The 21,837-nt window shown below is 39.7% G+C and overlaps 1 protein-coding gene across 6 annotated transcripts in view; it reads left to right on the plus strand.

Moving 5' to 3' along the window:
• KCNK10 (potassium two pore domain channel subfamily K member 10) overlaps positions 1-21,837 on the plus strand; it is a 65,242-nt gene that overhangs the window by 14,106 nt on the left and 29,299 nt on the right. For 2 of the 6 annotated variants that reach the window (XM_027906040.1, XM_027906045.1), the window contains exons 1-2: positions 9,682-9,898; positions 14,040-14,368. In XM_027906040.1, the coding sequence (XP_027761841.1) occupies positions 9,697-9,898; positions 14,040-14,368 (531 nt within the window). In that variant the 5' untranslated portion in view covers positions 9,682-9,696. Of the gene's footprint in view, positions 1-9,681; positions 9,899-9,991; positions 10,405-10,667; positions 10,693-14,039; positions 14,369-21,837 lie in introns of those variants that run through there. The other 4 variants (XM_027906043.1, XM_027906044.1, XM_027906042.1 and 1 more) reach the window with 4 other exon arrangements.

Genomic DNA, 21,837 nt, shown 5'->3' on the forward strand with positions numbered 1-21,837 from the left:
CACACTCAGACTGCAGTGCTGACAGCAGAGAGGCTGGGTCAGAATCTGGAAGTTCTTGTAAATAATCATCAAGAACAGCTTTACACATGGTTATCATATTTTTCCTTAAAATCAACAAAAGAAAGGAGTCTGATTTATGGCTGTCTATTAATCTTGTAACAGATGGATCGGCATTTTGTAATGTGTAGTGGAATAGAGCATGTCCCCTGAAAAAAAAATCTGCTAATACATTGATGACAAATCATTGTACCTACTTGGTGCATGTATGACAAAGACCTTGTTTAATCAGGTTTTGAAATTACTCTTGAATTTGTTAATTTGCTGAGATCTCTTGGCAGTGTTTACATGAGAGAAACTGTGAACACATACAGTATTGTTAGGATCCTCAGTGTCACAGGGGTTTATCTGTTATTTGTGAAATGCTTTGAAATACGTAGATAATCATAAAAGATTATTACAGACTTGGCACAACTGATGCAAAAAGGAATGTTGAGGTGTGATTGACTATCTCCCACAGAAGGGGAGGAAAAGGATTTTGAGACCATTTCCCTGCTGGGAATTGGAACTAGTGAATGATTTTGAATTTTTTTCTTTTTTTTTTAATACACCATAAGTGTTCCACCTTTTTTTTACACATCCTAGATGTTGAATACAAAATTAGGCTGTCTTTCTCTGTTACCTTTACTGGTAGTTTTTCTTCCCAAGCTCATAGGGGCATGTAGGACATATGGAAAACACTGACAAATAATTTCTGGTAGATGATTTTATGCCCTCTTCTTAGATACTTCCAATAGTGGACATTTCAATATATTGATGGCTGTTCCCATGCCTAGCTATCCTCATAGCTAGAATTTTTTCCTAATATATCATCCCCTACTTCCTTAGTGCAAATTAATCAGTTATTCTTGCCCTGCTCTTGAGGGATCTAGGTAAGAATTCATCGCTCTCTTTAGTTACTCAGTGTCATTATTTTCATTTGTGAGACTGCACGTCACCTTTTACATTTAAACAGCATTTTCATTTATATTAAGAATACTTTGGAAAACTGCAATGAAAATTGATGTGGGATGTTGAAAAGATGACTGTGTTGAAAATCATTTTGTGTCATGGACATTTGAATATGGGGTGAAATTTGATTTACTGTAGTTCCAACCAAGATAAGAGATCAGTCAAAACTGATTGAAGGAAGACTGATATTTCCAGTATTCTTTAAACATAGATCCAGTGTCTGCTGTAGTTTTCTAACTCATTCTCTCCTTCTATATTCCTGTGCATTTAATCCTCAGTTACAATGAAACATGTCAATATTTAGTCACCGTTCAATATTTTGGTGATAAGTGAGGCAGAGAAAGAGTTTGACTAGAGCAGCCTTTGTTGTGCCATTCAAAGTTTGCTTCCTTTTAGTCTGAGGAAAGAAAAAAGTGTTTTCATTGTCACTGGTTGCTAACTATATGCAGTTGTATGAAAGGTTGTGCAGAAGACAAAGATGGACATAAAATTAAAGAAATAAAGTATAGATGTCCAAAATAGGACTGGCTCTTTTTAAATAGGTCTTAAAGCACACAAGTGTGGGAGCAGGAGAGTGGATTTCTAGTCCAGCCTTGTCACTTGTTATATGATTTTGGTTAAGCAATTTCTTTTTTTGTCTAGGCTATACCTACATGGTTGTATTAGGCAAGAGTTGAACAGTGCTGTCTGAGCTAAGCTAGCCCAAGGAAATTGTGAACTTCTACCTATCTGGTACAGCACTGTTTTGAGCAAAATATGTCCTGCAAAGTGACTAGGCCTATAAACAGAAGCCCAGCACTATGTTAACAAAGCTACTCAGCTTTTCTTGGCTTGAACCTAGTTTCTTTGCAAATCTTAATGAAAGTTGTATTGATCTACAAGAAGGAGACTAAAAATATTTTTAAATTCTTCACATGAAAGATTAAGGAAAATTAATTGTTGTCCAGCATCCAATTTTTCCAGAATTATTTAAAAGACAGTGAAATATGGCATATATTGCTATTTGCAGTGTATTCAGAGGAGTGATGCTCCTTCTCTAAACATTGCTAATGCTAGGATGCCTGTCCAGAGGAGTTTATTCTCTATGAAGTAAATAATTATAATACGTGACTACTAAAAAGGACATATACAAAAACTGATTTAGGATTGAATTTATTGGTGTAGTGAGATTTTCTGGGGTTTGTGTGGTTAAGAGCACAGAAATTTTAGCCCTTCAGATTTTTTTTTCCTAGGCAGTCACTGTCAGTTTTTCCTTTCCCTGCTTTTTATTTTTTCGCCTGTGAAATGGATGCTTGAACTGCCATTCTTGTGTGCTTTAAAGCATGTACAATTAGAAATGTCGGTCTTTCAGAAATACAATAAGTATCAAAGTGGTATTGAGACCCTCCTCTCTTTCTCACTATACTTTCTTGACTAAAATTAAATTAGCTGGTACATACTATTTTTCTAGCTTTTTAGGGAGACTAGGTTCAGAACTCCTAAAGTGAAATTATAGAATATCAAGAGTCTTTCAACAGCCTCACAAAGCAAAAGGACATGGCATAGCTCAGGGGAAAGGTAATTGCATAGACTTTTTAATCTTTTACACATTTGTTAAACTGATTACAGCTAGATTAATAAGTAATCCAACCAGTCAGGTTTACCCAGCACCCAATTTCAAGCCATTTAGCATCTACAAGAAGATCGTGATTTTCTTATACTTTTTAAAAATTGTCAGAGACATCACATTGTACTGCTTCTTTTCCTTCATTGGTTAAGTGTGTATGCACTTCCTGCCAGCATGAAATATTTAATCAATTTGACATTTAGCTTTATGTGAAAATGTGTGCTGCTGACATCCATTTTCCTAAATATGTGTAGAAAGTGCATGAAATAAAATGCTTCTGTGTGAGAAAATTAGAATGAAAGGTGATAAAAGTGAAAAAAATCAAATTCACTCAACAAGACAAATTAATGTTTTTGTTTCCAATTGACCCAACTCCAGTAGAAAGTGAGAAAAAGCATTATTGTTGGAAGGATGTTTGTTCTCTCTGTAGCTAACTCATGTTCATCATTGCACTTTAAGTCCTGACCTATACATTGATATTCTTAGGGCATGATTGTAATGGACTGATGAACTTTTTTACCAAAATCCATATGCAGGTAGCTGGGGAGACTCAGAGAAAAAATAGTGCTGAACAATACAGTCTAAATTGTGTCCTTATGTTTATTGCCTCTGTGCAAACTGTCTGTGGTAGATTGACCTAAGCTGGCTACCAGATACCCAACCAGCTCCTCTCTCACTGCTCCTGCTCAACAGGACAGGGGGAGAAAATCAGATTGGAAAGGTTTGTGCATTGAGATAAAGTCAGGGAGATGAGTTAGAAATTGTCATCACAGGCAAATGAGACTGGATTTGGGGAAAATTTATTTAATTTACTGCCAGTTAAAATAGATTTGGGTGATGAGAAACAAAAGTGAAAGTTAAAATACCTTCCTCCTCCTTTACTTTTTCCTATCCCAACTTCACTGCTTCATTCCTGACTCTTCTTCCTCCTCCTGATCCCACGTGGTGCAGGGGGGATGGGGAATGGGGATTTGTGGTGGGCCTAGCTGCTCTAGACTGCACCTTTCTCATTATACTTTTTCCTTGTTCCAACATGGGCCCATACTATAGGCTGCAGTCCTTTAGGATAAATCTGCTCCAACATCGTCTCTCCACAGGCAGCAGAACTTCAGGAAGTATCAACCTGCCCTGGACTGGGGCCCTCCAGTGTGGTTATGTGCTCTGGTGTGGTCCTCTTCATGAAGTCCAGGAAATTACCTACTCCACCATGGTCTCTTCCAAAACTCTCACAGACTGCAGGAGAATATCTCCTAGCTCCTGGACCATCTCTTTCTCCTTCACTGATCTTGGTGTCTTCAGAATTGTTTCTCGTACTTTTTTCCTCATTCCTCACTGTCTCCACATTATTTTTCCCTTTCTAAAGTATGCTTTCACAGAGATGCTGCCAGCTTCAGTGGTGGGCTCAGCTGTGTCCTGTGGTGGGTCTGTTGAAGTCAGCAGGAACTGGCTGTTCCAAGAAACTGCCAGAATGGGGCAGCCCCAGGCATTCCACAGAGATCACCACTGTAGCCACCCCTGCTGCCATCACCTTGCCACCTAAATGAAATACACTGTCACAGAGACCAGATAGCCGGGTACTTGTTCCTGTCAGGCACTTGCTGCACAGCTAAATGTGAGCAGCAATACTCTGGTAGCATGGACAGTAGAAACTGGAGAAGATTCCCGAAAGATTTGTTCTTTGGAAAAAAATGGTATCAGATAGGAGTGATAGTGTTCTTCAGTGGAAGAGAAAGTTCATTCTTCTTACTTACTGCATAGCTAATGTTCTTGTCTGCCACTAAAGAAGCTCTGCGGGAAGAAAGAAGAGGCTTAAGTTTCCCTTAGTTCTGCTGATCTACAGGGCCACTAACATCACCACTATGTGAAGACTGTCATAGTTGGGAAGATCTTTATATAGAGATGCCTTAACTCAGATCACACTGATTTATTAATTTCTACCATGTTCCAATTTAGACTGTTTCAGATTCTTTTATTTTTGCCTAGACCATAGTTTTCTAATGAAGAAGAATGAAATCCACATTATAAAACAGTGGTGTTTTGTTTTCTCATGACAACAGTGTTCCAGATTAATTAAGGAGTTGGAGTATTCCAAGAAATATTAATTAGTATGTTTCAGTTATAACTGATGCAGCAGAATTATGTAGATCTTTGTGGAAACTTACTGAGAATCATTATTTCAAGCACTAGATGGGAATATATGACATGGTACAGAAATTGCAGAACCCTTTTGGTATGACTTATTTCCCAAATCTGCTGCCAGGGATGGCAAAGCAATGGTCAGATATAATTCCCTCTTGATATGTGCTGACATTTCTCTGACCACCAACAGAGAGAACTCAATATATGAACTTTTACTCTATTTCACTAGCATTACCCTACAATAGGAAGCAAACAGTGACTTTATTCCTTATGCAGTTTTGTAATCTGACATACTGCTCCCTTCTCCCTGTCCCACTCAGGGAAAGGAGCAATTGGGACAAATCCATGCTGCATTTGTTCCAACAGCATGTTCAATCTATTTTGTTTATTGTGTATTGCCCTTTGTGCCTTTACCTGTCTCTCTTTCATACTCCATCGAATGCTTTCCTGCTGATGACTGCATTTGCAGCAGAGGGCTGAGATGTTGCTGAAGTCAGCAGCACTAATGCTGCATTAAAGAATCCACTTCAGGGAAAATAGTGTTAGATTTAACCCGTGGGGTGCCAGTGGATTGAAAAGCACTATGTTCAGAGGCACTCTGTTTCCCAAACAAACAATATGTCAAGCTTTGCTTTCACAAACAGTAGATGCAATAGTAATTCATTGGCAGTTTGCAGCAAAATGCTGTACAAACAGTAGGGTGAAATTCCCCTTGTGTGGCAAGCTCATGATGACTTTCTCTGCTCAGTTTGTGTGCACTGGGGCTATGCAGAGGGACTAGGGCCAAACCGGTGTAAAATATGTCAGCACTGATAGCAGTTTTTCTTGATTCATGGCTGTATGGATCCCGTGGTCCCCAGACAGCAACGCTTATTATTTCTATGCCTCAAACCAGAACAACTGCCACAGGGATACCAGTGTTCTGCCCCATATGTAATCGTAGCCTGCAGGCAGGATTTTTCTCCCATTTCTTGATCACAGCTGTAATGTCACCTGTTAATTAGCCCAAATCATGCAAAGATGCTGCACAAACACAAAGGCAGACACGATCATTGTCTGCTGGGATTTTTGCTCTAAAAGCCAGACTTTCTAAACCAGCATCAGATTTTTGAATACCCAGTTATAAAAATTCGACATTCATTGCTCTGGTTAAATGGATGCTCTCTGCAAAACCCACAGCAGAGATGAAGAATGGGGGTGGGGAGTGGGCTGGAGTAACAAACAAATCAAGTAGTGGAAATGATTGGCCATGTCCTCATAATGTAAAATTTTGATGGTTTAATGATTTTTTTGGTTACACATGGACAGAAACTTCCATGTTTCATTACTTTCATCATGCATATAGCAACCACCCGTTTCCTGCTGGACAGTCCAATTCCCTTCATCCATAAACCTGCATGCATTTTCTCTTTGTGACATATTCATGAGAAGTTTATATAGCTGATAGCTTTATACGCTGATTGCCTCTGCTGTCCCTCTAACATTCCTCTTATCCTTGCTATGACTTCAGGCACAGCCCTGCTTTCTTTATCCAAGCAGCCGGTTTCTGAAATCACTTCAGGGAGTCTGTGGGAAGGTTTTGAGATTGGAAGCAAAGGCTAGATACCCACATCCTCCAGGAACTTCTGTTTGGAGATGAGCTAGAGCCTTGGAGTGAGTGCAAGATTATATGTTATCTCACTGATGAGCTGCTTATTTTCTTACCTTTCCGCACTGTTCAGTCAGGAAGCTTTTTGATATTAACTTCAGTGTGTTAACTGAAGGGTGGTGGTGGTGGTGGGAACAAAACACCAGAATACTCTATCCAGTCAAACTGAAATAAATGAGGCTCCTGCTAGGACTCTAAAACAATTATGGCCAGTGGAGTCCCTTTATCCCCCAGTCTTTTATGATCCATTATAAAAAAGTTGGATCTACCTCCTTTTAGTGGTCAGTTCAGGGAAGGCTTAGTGAACTCTGGTAACACCTTACAGACATTTCTGAGCTTTGGTGCTCCAGGGTTCTGTTCTGAAACATCATACATTTGACAAAATGTCATATTCTAAATTACTTCAGGAAGAAATGCTGGCTTATTAACTAGTCCTATAGGAAGGATGTAGAAGTGTTGATAACCCAATGTAGGATCTTGTGAAAGCTGCAGAGAGGATGATGTGCTTATGAATTTTCTCGGTGAAACTGGACTGTATGATAAGATTACTTTATAATTCTAACTAAATTTCTAGTTTTAATTCAAACATAAGGAAGACGTGGGAAATTTTGCATACTTGACTATTTAAACATTTCAAGAATGCATAATTTCCTTTCTTTAAAAAAAAAAAAAACCATCATATTATTAGGACTTTGGGGAAACATATTGGTACTTACCTTCAGATGCACATCAACGAGCCTTTTTACTTGAGCCGAAAGTACCTTGTTGTCTTCCTGGAATGGAGCTACTAAAATGGGGGATCAAATGTCCAGTTTAATTTTTGGTCACCTCATGTTTCAAACTTAAAGCCTGCTGCTGAGTTTATGAATTCATAAGTATATATGGCCTCTAATTCTGTGCTGAATCCTGTGAAAACAACATTTTTATTGGATGTGTCAAGAACACCCTGATATATTCTCATTAAAATGTACATACATTCCTGTGTGCCCATGTAAACAGAGGGATGAATTAAAAAATGAAGTACTAAATAAGACACTATTAAACCTGGCTCACAATTTTTGCAGATAGAAATTTTGAAAGCAGACAGAAATTTTGTCGTCCAGAGAAGGACATGTTTATTTAAAAAAATTATGTTTGGTTTAAACCATTTGAGAAACTCTCCTCTAAAACCAGGTTTCTTTGGTATCTCCTGTGTTCTTGGCATATTCGGGTAAGATAGTTGCTAGGATATAAATCAGTGTAGCAAAGCCATGTTTAAATGTTTTTTGTAGTCAAAAGCCAGTTGAATTTTGTCTCAGCATTTTGGTTCTTATTTGAAGCTGTTCTGAGGTGTCTCTTCTTTGAACCTGTCTGGAGATTTTCTTTTCAAATTAGAACTATTTTCCAAAGTCTTAACAGGTCATGTAGCTGTTTACACCCTGCTGCTCTAAAGCAGGGCCAGTTATACCTGAATATTTTTGGCAGAAATAAGTCTAACCTGTTCTTAGAAACATCGATCTCCGAAGAAAAGCATACCTGCAGTAGTAAAGGACAATGCCTGAAGCAGTGTCTTATGGTGCATTACTTCAATAGCTCCAGTGTTTTACTACATAGTTTTGCTTTAGAGTAGAATATTTCACTTGAAAGGAACCTTCAACACTCATCTAGTCCAACTGCAAACTGCTTCAGTTGGGTTAATCCTCGTAGAATCATGGAATGGCTTGAGCTAGGAGGGACCTAGTTCATCTAGTTCCAACCCCCCTCCTATTGGCAAGGACACCTTCCACTAGACCAGATTGCTCAGAGCCGCATCCAAACTGGCCTTGAACATTTCCAGAGATGAGGCATCACCCTCTTCTTTTGGGTAGCCTGTTCCAGTGCCTCATCACTCTCACAGGAAAGAATTTCTTCCTAATATCTAATCTAAATCTACTCTCAGTTTGAAACCATTCCCCCATGTCCTATCACAACATGCCCCTGTAAAAAGTCTCTCCATCTTTCTTGTAGACTCCCTTTAGGTGCTGGAAGGCTGCAATTAGGTCACTCCGAATCCTTCTCTTCTCCAGGCTGAACAAACCCAGTTCACTCAGAGGAGAGGTGTTCCATCCCTCTAATCATCTTGGTGTCCATTCTCTGGACTTGGTCCAACAGGTCCACGTCCTTTCTGTGCTGGGGACCCCACAGCTGGATGTAGCCCTCCACGTGGGGTCTCACCAGAGTAGAGGGGCAGAATCCCCTCCCTTAACCTGCTGGCCTTACTGCTTTTGATGCAGCCTAGGACAAAATTGGCTTTCTGGGCTGAGAGCACAGATTGCCAGGCCATGGCCAGCCTTTCGTCCACTAGAACCCTCAAGTCCTTCTTGGCAGGGCTGCTCTCTATCTCACAGCCTGTACTGATGTAGGGAGTTGCTCCAACACAGGTGCAGCACCTTGCACTTCATCTTATTAAACTGTATAAGATTCCCATGGGCCCACTTCTCAAGCTTGTCCGGGTTCCTCTGAAGGATCCTGTCCTTCAGGTGTGTCACTCAGCTTCATGTCATCTGTAAATTTGCTGAGGGTGCCCTCAATCCCTTTGTTTGTGTCATGAAATCAGATATTAAATAACACTGATCCAATATGGACCCCTGAGAGACACCATTTGTCACAGATATCTATTGAGACTCTAAGCTGACCACTACCCATTGGATGTGACAGCCTAACCAATTTCTTATCCATCTAACAGTCCATCCATGGAATCCATGTCTCTCCAATCTGGAGAGAAGGATGTTGTGTGTCAAAGGTTTTACAGAAGTGCAGATAAATAACATCTGTAGCCCTTCCCTTGGCCACTGTTCTAGTCACTCCGTCATAGAAGGCCACTGGGTTTGTTAGACAGGACTTTTTCTTGATGAAGCTGTGCTGTCTGTCCCAAATCACCCTCTTGTCCTCCATGTGCCATAGCATAGCTTCTAGGAGGATCTGTTCCATGATCTTCCCACGCACAGAGATGCTTCAGCCTTCCTCACCCCATCACTACACAACTGACCTTCATCTCTATACTCTTCCCAGGTAATCTGTCCTCATCTCCACTGTCTGTTCATTTACTTCTTTACTTTTGGTTTGACCAGCAGTTCCCTACTTAGCCTCAGCTATACCAGTCTCTTGCCTTCCTTGCCCAACATCTTGCTCCTGGGGATTGCTGGGCTGCTGTGTATGTCACCTTCCCAGAGGAACACCCCATTATTCCTTTGAGATATTTCCTTGGTGTTTTCCTGTGGCTTCTGTTACCTCAGAACTCACTGGCTTATCTCCCTAAGGCTTCTGGTGTGCTCCAATGTGCCTAGCAGAGTTCGGAGTGCCTGGCAAAGTGTCCTCACCAGCACCCTGTCTCTCTGTCTATTTGCATATCATCCCACAGCTTGCCAGGGTCAAGCCTGATACTGGCTCCCTCCTCCCTAACATCTATTTTAATGCTCTGCCTGTGAGCCTTGCTAGTTCCCGAGCAAAGACCCCCCCTCTCTCTCTTGCTGAGAAAAGTGAATCCTGTCTGATGCTGACATGCCTGGTGCTGTGGAGGCCATTTCGTTGTCAAAACCTCCAAAATGTTGGTTTTGGTGATGCCAGCCATGGAACCACAGGCTCAGCCTGTCCGTTTCTACCCATGTTGCTGCCTTCAACTGTAACTACAGAGGAGACTATAACTCATCCTCCTGATTCCTGGGCCAAACGTCTGAAGGCCCAGAAGTCCTTTTTGATTACCCTCGGACCATGTGTGGTGACTTCCTCGACCTCTGTGTGGAAGATCAGGAACGGGCAGTAGTCTGAGGGCCACACCAGGCCGAGAAGTGTCCTAGAGGCATCCGTAACCCAGGCTCTGGGAGGCACCAGACACCCCTATGGTCTGGGCCTGGTCGACATATCGGGCCTTCTGCTCATCTTACAAGGAAACCACCTACAACTATAACCGGTTTGCCCCTATCAACTTGAAAGTGAGTGAAAGTTTTGCTTCCTTAATTCTCATCAGTATTAGCAGAATTCTCAGGTATTTAAGCTCCTCACATATCAGTGGGAGCCCTGTCTTTGCTGTTAGTGCAGGTGGTGATCTTGGATATGAACAAGTGTGCAGATCCTAACACATTGCAATTTTTATTTGTAACAGCAATGTCTTCAGTTGCTTTATTTTTAAGCTTATCCAAACAATCAGGAACTCACCTTTCTTTCCCCTCTGGCATCCTTTTACTGGAATAAGGCCTGTTTGGAAACACTGGTGTGTTAATTTGAGGGTTCCTGTTCCTTTGAGATTATCCGTCTGCTGATACAATGCATGCGAGTAGAGATTCATCATCACTTTTGCTGAGATAAAGTCTTCTTTGATATGATCTAACAAACACATATGGATGAGACTCTTCTGGGAAAAGGCTGTTCTTACACCAGCTTGTTTTGAAAAAACATGAAAAAGTGAAGTAGGGATTGTTCTGCATTTATTGTAAATATGTCTAAACCATTTCTACAAATCCAAGAATTTATGTATGCCTTTATTTTTTTAAACTGTTTACATACCTCTTCATATTGTTGAATTGCTACTGTAGTTCATTCTTTGATTTTAGTAAAACTAAAAAAAAAACTTGGTAAATTTCTGGAAGTTTATGTTTTATGTTCAGACATGGACTCTTCTTACTTTTGCTAGAAAAGTAAGCACTATTTTGTCTCTTTGCAGTTGATGAAACCACAGTTTAAAGAAAAATGGCAGCTCCTTTGTGAGAGCACTATTTCACACAGGCAGTGTTGAGATTAGAAATCAGGATCTCTGACTTTTTACCATGTGCTTAAATTGCTGACCCCGCTGTCCTCTTGTAGAGAGTGGGAGAGCTGCTAGATGGAGTATCTACACTGTTTTTCCAACACCTAACTGGTGCTTAAAATCTCTGAGTATTGGCTGCAGTTGTGTCTTGTGCATCAGCTTTGTAAGAAGACCATTTCTGTTATATATCAGTTGCTTAACTCGCTGCCTTAGTAGAGTCATCCCCCATATTTGTTTATGTAATATAATATACTGCAGAATTAACAGTTCTACATTCACTTAAGGTAGCTATTACTAGTAGAAAATGAAAGGCAAACACAGTTCTTTGGAAAAGTCTTTTATTTTAGAGATCAGCAAGCTGAACACAGTAATCCACTGAGCTAAGTGAGAAAATATTTGTAAGAACATTTTACATTCTCTACCCTGAACTGTCCATCTTGTTCTTAAATCAGTACAACACATTTTCTTAAGAAGGCAGAATCAAACAGGCCATGATTTTACTGTAAAGCTTTTATTAACACTTTGCCAAAAACATGATTTGAATAAGAAACAACATTTATACTAGCAGTAAGGAAAAGAAAATTCACAAAAGCTGTTTTCATGCAACCAGCTCTGGATTCCATCCTCTTGATTAACATTTGTGGGATATCAAAGGCAGGCATCTCTTTCCCCTGAAAGGCTCACCCGGCCTGGACTATGCCAGTTGTGGTAAGGTGGATAGCTATTTAAAAAAATCGTAGCATGCTCTTTCTCTCACATGAATTCTGCTCTCTTCTTGCAATGTGAGACTTGAATCCTGAGTCTATTTTGCTGAGTAATCTCAAGTGTGCAAAATCAGCCCTCAGGCTTGAAGATTTTGTGTTGATTCACAATATACACAGTAGTTATTGGCTCTAACTAATGGAAATTGATTGAATTCCATGGAATTCATGAAAGCTAAGTTACACAGTTACATCAACTGAGCCACTTTGATGAGTACTCATTTATTTAATTCAGTAAGGTGATGTTGTAACTTAGATTTAAGATATTTACCTATGGAGGAAGAGAGGTTCTAACTGCTTCACACAACCTCACTATTTTATGTTTCTTCTGAATACTTTCCTGGTATTTCCTGCTGAAACTCACTGTATCTATTACAATAATACTTTCAGGAGATTTAGAGAATAAATATATTGATATCTTAGAAAAAATGGGACTTTTTTCTAACACTGTCAGTCTTCCCCCTATTGTCACTCCAAGTTATTAAAACTTACATGAAATGTATGTGGAGATAAGTGAAAATACCCTTTTAAGTTTGATATTACTCCATCCTGGCTGATAAGTGTTGGGAACCATAATGATCTTTTGGTGGGTTAACTGAGCAGCTGTGCCACAGAGTGTTGGAAAATTGAGATGCACAAAAAAAAAATCAAGCACAGAAGTTTTCCTTCTAATCCTGGATTCTTTCTAATCTATTTGGTATCTGGAGCTTCCAAGTCACATATGAAAAGAAATTTTAATAGTAAAGCAATTATAGATTTATGTGTTTTGTTGGTTATCAAGTAATCTGGAAGCTCTGTACTCCATACAATGCTTCAGAGATGTACTTCTAGGAAAACATGCCTGTAGTAAACAGCTGAGTTCTTAAATTTCTCAGTATCATAAAATGGTTTCTGTTGGGAAAGAGTTGTAGCTCACTTCAGACTCAAGGTGTAATCACGTTTTGTGTTGAAATTATTTAGAATCAGTTTATGTTGCCACTGCCATGGAATGTTGTATATCTTTATGCTTTAATTTCTAAGCAAAACAGCAAGACACATTGTGAATAAGTTCAAAGAATGCACCTAAAGTCACTGTATTTTAACTGTAATCTGATTTAGGTCTGATATTCAATAAATTAATCCAGTTTCAAAGAAATTACAGACCAGTGACAGCTGCACCATGGTAAGATTACACAGGAATTTGGTTTAAAATTAATCGAGCATCTTCAAAGCCTACATGTGGTGCCATTAAACCAGTGGATGCTGAGGAACCTGGCCTCATCCTGCCACTGCTAACACCAGCAACAGAGAGTGGGGAAGTGTGATGCTGAGACACCTGAATTATTTGGGGGGGACCCAGCTTTGATTTGGATCCCTTGGTAGCTTGACACAGTGATCAGGCTATTAATTCTGATTAGAGGTCCGGGCTTATTAGCTCTGATGTACTGCTGAGGTCATCTGGGCTGTACAGTGTCTCAGTCCCAAGCCCATATTTGTGCTTGGCATGTAAATTTGACCTCAGATATCTAGTATGCTTTAGCTGACATGTGATTTATGCTAAAATTTGTGAAGCTTCCAGGCTTTAAGAACATTTTTAGAAGTGATGGTTTTATGGATCCATGTAAATAATATGGGCCTATTTATGTTAGTGAGCCAAACAGCATAGTGGTTTGCAATGCATTTTCTGTTGCTGTCAATACCAGGTCAGGTAGTGATCACTGATAATTCACAGCTCAATTTTTAGGACTATTGATACTATTAGTAATATGATTTCATGGCATACATCACTGCCAGGTTCCCTCACCGGACACCACCATGTGTAATATATATCCTAACTTGTCAAAATTTTCATATTCTTTTTTAATACATGGTTTTGGCATGTTTCTGGAATTTTTGCACATATATCTGGACTGTCCAGTTCTAGAGGTAATGGGTGAAACAACCTCTTGAGGTGGCTGGTGTATGGATGAACAAAGCAGACATTGAACCCTTCTGATGAGAAGAATCTGTGAATTATATCTATGTGAAGACCATGGTTATGTGAGAGTCTTGAAAATAGTATTGAGAAAAATTATATATGAAGATCAAGGTCATACCCTAACGGATTTTTAATAGATCTTTTGCTTTGTGTTTCAGTGGCTGTTCCCTCAGCAGTGCCAGCTTGTGAGCCCGAGCCCAAAACTAACGGGCAACAGGCACCTCCACAATTCACTATTTCCTCACGAGCCACTTTTTTTGCCGCCATGGAAGCCCCTTCTCAAAGCCTGCAGACAGTCATGAATTGGAAAACAGTGGTGGTCGTCTTTGTTGTGGTGTTAGTTTACCTGGTGTCGGGAGGACTCGTCTTCCATTCCCTGGAGCAGCCCTTCGAAAGTATGCAGAAGAACACAATCGCGCTGGAGAAGGCTGACTTTCTTCGGAAGCACACGTGTGTAAATGAGATAGAGCTGGAGACATTGATTCAGGTAGGCCACGTGAAGAAGACAGTACTTCTTGGAAGTTAGGATAAACAGCTTGGTGGTTCATTGGTCAGCTGAGTTCGTGGGGAACAGAAATGTTCACAGAGCCCTTGGAATGGGCAGACTCTTTCCCAGTCATTTTAAGGTCCGCAAAACAGAAATTATGTCTCCAATACATTGTAAATATAGAATCATAGAATGAGCTGAATTGGAAGGGAGCCATCAGGATCATGGAGTCCAACTCCTGGCCGTATGCAGAACATCCTCAAAATAACACCATATGCCTGAAAACCTTGTCCAAACACTTCTTGAACTCCGTCGGGATTGGTGCTGTGATTGCTTCCCTGGGGAGCTTGTTCCAGTGCTCAACCATCCTCTGGCTGAAAAACATTTTCTTGACTTCCAGCCTCAACCACTCCCAACTCAGCTTCATGCTGTCTGCTTGAGTCCTGTAACTGTTCATATAAGTGGAGATATTGGTACTTGTATTCACTAGAATAAGGAAAAGCAGAATTTAGTATCTGGAAGAAGTTTTTGTGACAGGTGACAAATTTGCAAGACATTTGCCTATCATCTCTGTAAAGTTTCAAAAAATGTTAAGCTCTTAATTCTTCCTCTAAATTAAACACAGCAACTGGAAGAGCAAAAAGAAAATTATAGGTGGGATTTTTAAAATAAATATTCAGCTAAGAATTCTGAACTTATTTGTATATTAACTTACAAGTTTACTATTGTGACTTTTTAATAAATGAAGGATGATGAAGTATACTATTAAAAATAGAAAATACTTGTAATTTAAAAGCTATGGAATTTTTAAGGAAACAAATATCAAGTATGCAGAAATAAGTGGAAAATCTAGCAATATGAACAAAAAGTCTTTCAAGAATAGATTTGTCTTTCATTGATTAAAACTCTAGACAAGGAAAGTATTAGGGATCTTACAATACTTCTGAAGAGTATCTTCTAGGATTCCATGTAGAAACCTATCAGTTAGCCTGGAATAAATAAAAAATAAATAAGAAATGTGAGACACCTAAGGAATATATTCCAAAGTTGAACTTCAGACTCATCTTTCAGATCTAAAGTTGTGTCTGAGTCTTCCAAGAGCACAGTGTGTTTCCCTCTGGGGTGTTGCACCAGAACTCTGTTGTGGTTTCAAGCTGTTTGAAGGAACACAGAGCTGTCTCCTGGATTCTTGTGTCTATCAACCCACCTATGTGAACGAAATTTATAAGCTCTGCTGTGTCCATACAGGTTTTGGATCAGGGCTGGCTTAGATCACATCCTTCAGTGTCTGTAAAGGACTGGTGAACACGTTAGGCTGCCAAAGTTCAAGGATATTGGATATTGTTCAGCGATACTGGATAATATGTGCTAGTTAATTAAAGAATGTAAAAAAAAACCACTAAAAGCAAGAAATTTGTATTCCCTTAATGGGAATGTCACTAGTAAAAGATATGCAAAATGCTTTCTTTCCTAGCAGAAGGCAGAACTCACACAAGGTACAACAAGCAAAGCACCTCAGCAGGTTGGAGTTCTGCATATGACTGCAGCACTAAGATTTCTAAACAGTCCTTATTGTCTAGCCTAAGCCATGTAGCAATACTGATTCTTTCTTTTACACAATATTTTTCCTTCTTTCACCTCAAAAGTGGTGACACTAAAATAAAGGACAGGCATACTGTGTCATTAGAAGGCAGATATGCTGAACAAATCTTACAGTCTCCTGAGATTCCAGTATGTCCTCAGGCATTACACTGGGTAACGGGAAGTCATTTTGCAAAGGTAAATTAAATGGCCTGAGCAGCTTAGCATGTGAATGTCTTAAAGCCAAGTGATGTGAAATATTGAAACAGATTTGTCAATAAAGAACAAGTTTCTTTGGATTCTTCTGTATGTCTAGTGGTGAAACTGCCTCCAGGAATGTAATTGTGTATGCTGATGCAGAAAACTCCTAATTGTAACTGACTTGCACAAAAGAACAGTGAACCACTGCTTGAAGATAATGTCAGGGGGTTAACATTGTGCTTTCATGCCTTCATGTCGATGATCTCAGAACTGACATTCCCCTGGCTGGCACAGTCCGTTTCTGCATTGCACCAAATGCTGCATTTGGCTTTACAACTGTGAGTTCAGACTGATGTGGCAACCTCTATGAGTCCTGGCTGCTGTGCTGTGTGCAGTCAGCACCTGCCTATCACTAGGGGAACTATTCATAATTAATGTTATTTGACTACCTGAAAACCTTTAGATGAACGCAGACCATACTCTCTAGAGTGACTGTTTTGATTCACCTCTGTGCTTTGGAGAATATGGAAAAATACAAAAAGGGAGACCTTATAAATAACTTGTATTATTTTACTGTGGGGATGGCTTTCAATTTTTTATAAGAAAAGGAAAGGAATATCACAGTCCTTACAAAACTAATGATAGAAAAATTTATACCTTTGCCTAAATTTGAAAGGTTTCTTCTTTGGAAAACCTTTGAGAAAGACATACAGCACTGTATGAGGAAGCTGCTAAAATTTAGTGGTGATGAGACATCCTTTCCATCTTTATGTCCAATAACCCATTGCTCATATTAGTACTGGTAGCATAACTGTGAATTGCTGAGTCCATTCACTTCCAATTGGAAGTTCATTCATAGACTTCAGAGGTAATACAGTGATGAAAGCAGTGCAAATCCCTAGGAAGATTCAAAGTATTTGAAGTTTGTATTTGTCTCTTGAGTTTTGGTTCAGGTCTGTCTAATACTAACACAATGATGGGTAACTTTTTCTTAACAGTACCAAGTATTTCACAGTGCAGTTCAAGGTCTCCTGAAGTGGAAGTTCGTAACTGCATATTTTTAAAGCCCATTTTCACAACTGAACATATTTGTTGCAGTGAAGCAAGTGCACTATTTAATGCCTTATGTGATCTACAACTTGGAAAATAGTGAATACTGGATTAAGAAAATGACAAAACTCTGTGTTCTATATCAACACTTTTGTGTTGGAGAGAACCAAAACCTAGAATATGCTAAAAGACAATAAAACTTCAGATGCTTTAAGTACATTTAGCTGTATTGTACCTCTTAGATCAAATAGCAGAAGATATTAGGACTCAGGTGACTGGACATAGAGTTGAAAAGAAAAATAACTTTGGTAGGTACATTTGCTAACATACTAAAAACCAGTGCATTATAATGAAGAGGTTATGCCTCCCAAGACTTGAGATGTTGTCTATCATTAAGAGAGGCAGGAAAACTATCATGGTGTTTTGGCAAACTAATTCCTGTGGACCTGATAAAGGTATTCATATTCTGTTTCTATGTATCCTGTGCACTGTGTATGAGTGAAAACTTCCATAAGCTTCCCTGCTTTCATAGTGAGCCCAGCAAAATGATGCAAAATGGAGTGGCTTGCTACTTGAAGAAGTGACTTATGCTATTGGTAGGCTGCTTTCTTTTTCCTTGTCTGCCAGGGTTTAATTTAGGAGTATGAGTGATAATAAGATATATATAAAAAGTATTACCTACCTGGGAACTAAGTCACATTATCAATGTCCACTACTGACAACAGCAACTCATTAGAGCTAGACTGTAAGCTGAAAAGAAACAGAGCTGGAAATAACCTAGTCAGGCTTTACTGGCTAATTATATTAGTAAGAGTTCATATTTTGGATAGGTACTTTTGATTAGTGTTCTGAATTAGTTTTGCCCTGAAGGTAAGCAAGAAAGGGAACATCCTGTAAAGATGTTTCAGTTTGCAGCTGCTTGCTTGGTTCTCTAGTGTCGTAAGCCAGCTTCCCTTTTAAGGATGTTTCCATGTAAAATGAAAAGAACTTTCATGTGCTAGAAGAAAGCTCTAAATAGAGCAGGGTGGAAAAAAAGTACTTTGAATTAATGATGGGGAAGAGTTGCCTGTTGCTGAAGACGGGAAAAGGCTATTTGAACTGTGAAAAAAACAGTGGTAAATACCTGATTATTGAGCCTCCTTCTATGCTTCTGAAGGTTGTCTTGTACCAGCTTCTCTTCTTCCCTTGTCTTTATTTTACCTTATTCCCCCTAAAAGGATATGAAAAAAAAATCATATCTCTTGGGTCCTGTCCTACTTGGTACAGGCACCCTAGTTTTTAACTTCAGTCTAGAGCTACTCCAGTTGTAGAGGAGACCAACTGAACCTAGGATGCTGCACAAGTCTACAGCTGTCCTATATCTATGCTACTTACAAAACTTAGCTGAGAAGTTTGCAGGGAGCTGAACCCTTTGGACTTAGATCTCTGTTTATATTGCTTGTTGAATGCTGTAGGTCTGCCCTCAAACACAGTGCATGCATGACAATCAAATCACTGTAAGTGTAGGTAGATCACTTTGGCTGATTGCCACTTAAAGACCTTTATGATAGGCAAAAGTATTTAAGGAATGGCCTTTCAAAGCTTATTACTTTTGATTATGCCTGAACAAAAATTACTGACCTTTGTCCTTCAAAAATGCTGTTGGGGAAAAGTGAATAAATGGGAATTTATAATGGGAAGCCTTTAATCACTGTTTGAGGGGTGGTGAGAATAAATAGAGAGGTAGGGCATATAGAGAAAAGTTATTAAGGCATTAGTTATTAAAAGCTTCTTGCTAATGAGAAACATCCTAATAATCCTAATAGAGAAACATCTGAGCATGAAAGGCAATTGAAACAACTTTTTGTATGCTTGATAGGAATCTGCTTGGAAAAGAATTGTAGAAGGAGATAATCATTATTGGATTAGCATGATCTGTGGAGAGGAATTAAGAGAAGTAGTAAAAAGATGGCAAGAATCATCTTTTCTGATTAAATTCCTATCCTTGATTACACATAGGGTAGGTACACCCTTTGAGTGGCTCAGCACTCAAGAAGGCTACTATACTTGTCCTTGGAAAAGATTTGTCTTCATGCTTGGGAGCTTACTAGGGGAATTATGGAAACATAAACAAATAAACCTGGCCTTTCTTCCCAGGGAAGGTTTCTGTTTCCTCATCAGCTGCACTAGCTCTGAACTATCTTGCTGCCTATGGACATAACTCTAGACTTTTTCCTGATACATCCATCTTATTTGGTGATCTAAAAAAGTATGTGAGATTGTGTCTAATATATTTGTGAAAGCTGGCATGTACTCACATACCAAGGAAGATCACATTTGAGAGTATCTGGGCACAGTGAGGACCACCTACACCCCAGGTGACAGAGAGCTGGCAGTTGTGGACCCCACCACTGCCGGCCAGGGAGAATGGCTGGCTGTGAGCAGTCAGAGGCATCCCCAAGTCCAGACTATGAGGCGCCTCCCCTGAGATGAGGATAAGCTAAGGCTGGGCCAGGACACCAGCCCACAGGTCGGGCCCCAGCTCGACAGAGCCTGTGGCTGGGCAGGGCAGATCTGCAGCAAGCTGGAGTCCAACATTTGTATGGTGCTGTGGGCCAGGGACAGAAAAATCCCAGTAGTTTCTGTTTGGTGTAAGAAGAATATCATTGTTCTAATATCCACTGAGAGGAAATACTATTGTGTCCTTTTGTTGTGGGTGCAGCTCTTGACTTGTGATACAGTGAATGCTCTTGATTAGCATTCACTGTACCTTTCTCTGGGCTTTCAGTCCTATATATTAACAACCAAGCAGCCCAATATGGGGCCCTCATTTAAAACTATTTAAGTATTGCTGCCTGAATATCAGCAAGTGGAATTGATAAAGCCTATTCCACATTGATATGGAAGTGGATTGCATTCTCTTTGGGAATATAGGATTCAGTTGTCTCAGTATCACCACAAATAGCTGGGCTTTTTCCTGGCAGATTTGCCTTCAGTCGCATGCAGACCATGTCTTTTTGGTTACAGAGGGACTGTAGTGTGCTGATACCAAAGGGGCCGAGAGTAAAATACACATCTGTACAATGACAGGGAATCAAACTGAAAATTGTGATCAGAAATACATGTTTTTAAAAACAAATAACATTGAGTACTTGCATTTACTTTGGTAGTTTTTCATTTCCTTCACTCCTACCTATCTGTTGGCTTTAGCATACATTCGTTACTTGAACAGCAAGGAAGATATTTTCATCCCTTTGAGGTATTTCAGATTATTGCCTTCCCTGAATGGGTGGCATTTCAAAAGAAGAATTACCCTAGGTTGGTAGTTATTCATTAAAGAAGGTTGCTCTTTCAATTAATAAAGTATACTTAAAAAATATTGTGTACTTGTGTACTGTGCTTGTAGCTCTTCTTGAGAAGGAAGAAGTGATCAGGAGAGGAGTAAGTGTAAAACAGCTTTGGGTGCTTTGATGACCTGTTACTTTCAGTGATACTTCAGCTATAAAAATAGCTGAAACTACTAGTTTAAAATGTATTAAATATGTGAGGTTTGTCAATAGAGTGGTTAGCACTCTGGAAATAAGTTCTTTCCCCTACTCCAAGATAACTTGAGGATGCAGCTCTTCAGGTCATTGCTGCAAAGCCTATATGAAATTTCACAGATTGGAAACTGCTGTAAAATTGCATGGTCTGTGTGAACTAGGAGAGTCTTGTTAGTGACAGTGTCACAGGCTTGTTTGAGTTTTGTGTCAATTTTCATCCAGTAGGATACTTCTTTGTAGGTGGACTTGTGGTGGTAGTAGTAAGGCATCCTTTACTTGTTGTATGACCTGAAACTATTTAAGTGCTGTTAACTGTAAGCTGATCCTGTCTTGCTGTTTTCTTTCTGTCCTCCATCGCTGTATGCAAAATACTAAATACAGCATTGGAATAGTTGGATATTTATAAATCAATGATGTGAGTCAAGCTGTAAAGAAAAAATGAATTTGTTCAGGATGAGAAGGGAACCTGAGAATCTTAAAGCTATCTAAGGCAACGGGACACTCCTTCACTTCAGGGGTTAGTGTTTGGCCCTAATAGACTTGCTAAACTGCATAAACTCAAACACAATTTAAGTGTAATTAGCTTGCTGACATTCATTCACTGAAAGGGAAGGCAAGCAGCATTCCTTGGCAGAAGAAACATACCAGGGTAGCTGACAGTGTGTCATGGCCTATTTAAACAGGCAACCTGTCTGTTATGCTGATTTATGCTCTTCTGCATAAACCAACAAATGATCTCTGGTTTAACACCACCTGCAATATGTCAGCAACTGGTACAGAAGCTCTTTCAAAGGGTTTGGTCCTAAGCACTTCCTTTCTCTATATCCTTGTTTCTTGAGGTATGGACAGGTGCTTGAGGAACCCTGGCTTGCTGCCCATGTGAAATGCAGCCAGTCCAGCCTGGAGCTTGCTTGTGCTGTAGTTTCAGAATCGGGTTAGCCTGGCGTGTAGCCACTCTGCTTTTAAAAAAGGCTGCCCCATACTGATCTCTTTAGATACAGCTGTCTCTGTTCTTGCCCCTGTGCCTCTTCACCCACTCCTTTCTCTTTTTGTGGGGCAATGTGATGAATAACTAAAAATTAGAAGTAGATTAGCTGAAACTAGCCCAAGCTAAAA

The sequence above is a fragment of the Empidonax traillii genome, unplaced genomic scaffold (genome assembly GCF_003031625.1).
Source record: "Empidonax traillii isolate 1590-97213 ecotype Southwest subspecies unplaced genomic scaffold, ASM303162v1 scaffold1241:size257926, whole genome shotgun sequence".
Taxonomy (NCBI): domain Eukaryota; kingdom Metazoa; phylum Chordata; class Aves; order Passeriformes; family Tyrannidae; genus Empidonax; species Empidonax traillii.